This window comes from Mercurialis annua, linkage group LG2 (assembly GCF_937616625.2).
Source record: "Mercurialis annua linkage group LG2, ddMerAnnu1.2, whole genome shotgun sequence".
Classification (NCBI taxonomy): domain Eukaryota; kingdom Viridiplantae; phylum Streptophyta; class Magnoliopsida; order Malpighiales; family Euphorbiaceae; genus Mercurialis; species Mercurialis annua.
Window position 1 is genome coordinate 7,256,681 of NC_065571.1, and position 2,164 is coordinate 7,258,844.

General features: G+C 33.8%; 1 protein-coding gene across 1 annotated transcript; it reads left to right on the forward strand.

Annotated features, from left to right (window-relative positions):
- The first annotated feature begins 225 nt into the window (after window positions 1–225).
- LOC126666788 (nuclear transcription factor Y subunit B-3-like) lies at window positions 226–1,514 on the forward strand. Its single transcript, XM_050359654.2, has one exon. The coding sequence runs from the start codon at window positions 709–711 to the stop codon at window positions 1,249–1,251; it is 543 nt and encodes a 180-aa protein (XP_050215611.1). The 5' UTR covers window positions 226–708; the 3' UTR covers window positions 1,252–1,514.
- The last annotated feature ends 650 nt before the right edge of the window (window positions 1,515–2,164 follow it).

Genomic DNA, 2,164 nt, shown 5'->3' on the forward strand with positions numbered 1-2,164 from the left:
CCATATGCATAATCAACGGTTAAAATTACAACAACCAAATCAATCGTGTGACATAGAAGCAGAAGGTACAAAAAACCCACTTATCGATAAACAACGGTGTATAGCTCGCCACGTGTGATAAACTGCACTAGTTATTAAACTGATCCAACCAATTATATATCAGCTCCCATAATTTACTCTCACTCACTTCTCCAATTAAAATTCGTGTTTTTAAATCTTTTTCTCAGCTCGTAAATTATCTTCGTGTTCTTGTGATAATATATATACATACGTGAGTATGTATGTATATTATATTTGGAGAATTAATTAATTCTACATTTCTTGTAAGTCATTCTGCATTAAATTCAGTAATTTTGCTTTGATCAGTTATTATTTTTCTGCAATTAAACATTTTGTAGTTTATTTAAATTTATTTTCAGTGTCACTGCCAAAACTGTATATAGAGCTCGATTCGATTCGATTCTTGATTCCGATCTCTATATTTAGTGTCTAAAATATCATTTCCGAATTGTTTTAACCCTATAGTTACGTAGATTAATCTCTTTAAGCTTTCTTGATTTTACTTCATCAAAGAAAATATAGCTTTCTTGATCTTAATTCTTCCATTCTTCTTGATGTAATATATAGTTTTCATCTCCTCAAAATATATTTTTAATAATATCAGTCTCTACGATAAAAAAAAAACCCTAAACTTGATACGTATTAGTTATGGCAGACTCGGACAACGAGTCAGGAGGAACTCAAAACCCGACGAACTCATCAAACAATGACTACGTGTTATCTCCGAGAGAGCAAGACCGTTTCTTACCGATAGCAAATGTTAGCCGGATAATGAAGAAAGCGCTTCCGGCGAACGCTAAAATCTCCAAAGATGCTAAAGAAACACTTCAAGAATGTGTGTCGGAGTTCATCAGCTTCGTCACCGGAGAAGCCTCCGACAAATGTCAGCGGGAGAAGCGGAAGACGATCAACGGCGATGATCTTCTGTGGGCAATGACTACGTTAGGGTTTGAGGATTACGTTGATCCCTTGAAAGTTTACTTGCAGAGGTTCAGAGAAATGGAAGGGGAGAAGAATGCTGTAGTGCGTGATAAGGACGCGCCTGCTAATGGAGGTGGGTATGGTGTTGATGGATATGGTGGCTTTGGAGGATACGTGTACGGTTCCGGTGGAGGGTACTTTAATCAGATGAGTGGTGGTGGTGGGCCGGAGTATAGTGGGCCTGGTGCTAGTTTGGGTAGGCCCAGGTAGGTTTTATTGATGGCCTGTTTGTTAGGAACTGGGTGTGATAATCTTGGCCCATGTTACTGTGATTTGATTGGCTGATGAGGTACAATATCATCAGATGATGTACACGTGTACGGTTCTTGTAAGTAATCAGATTTCTTCGATGCATTATGTGTATATACATGTAAATATAGATATATGGTGATAGAAAGCCAAAGATAATCATATAATAGGATAATTGTGTATTGTATATCATTTTTGTTGTTTTAATTAAACTATGTTACTGACTTGGGTACTTCTTTTTTGAAATGACTTGGGTACTTAGAATGTTGTTTTAATTGATTTTGCCTTCATATTTCTAATTTTTTTTTCGATAATTGGAAAGGAATGACGTTTGTGAAAGTAATTAAACTAACAACCTTACAGAATGATGCTTAATACTTATAACATTTGAGATATAGCTCATTGATTTTTCGTAATCTTATTGTTATTGAATATTCAACTATTTTCTATATATTTGGCGTATTATAGATAAGTTCTTAAATAATAGTAGTAATTTATTTGACAAATAGGAGATATTCTTTTATGTAAAATCTGTATCATATTTTATTCTTTTTTTTTCGAAATCTAAAATTATTAGTATGCTCACAAATGAAATTAAAAAAGAGATCATCAACTTAAATTTTATTTAGTTAAATTATTGTCAGTTGTTTTTTTTAAAGTATAGTAATTTTTGTAAGCCATATTAAAAGCAATTATAAAATATCATGGTTGTGTTTCTCTCGACCTAACATAAAATGAGACAGTTGAGCAAGAACATGCGCATCTAGAGACGAAAATGGGAGGAGGTGAGGTGGGACTATCGTCCCATTCCGGTCGAAATCTTAGAGATTAATGAGTACCGAATAATTATTTTAAAGACGATCGAATTATTATA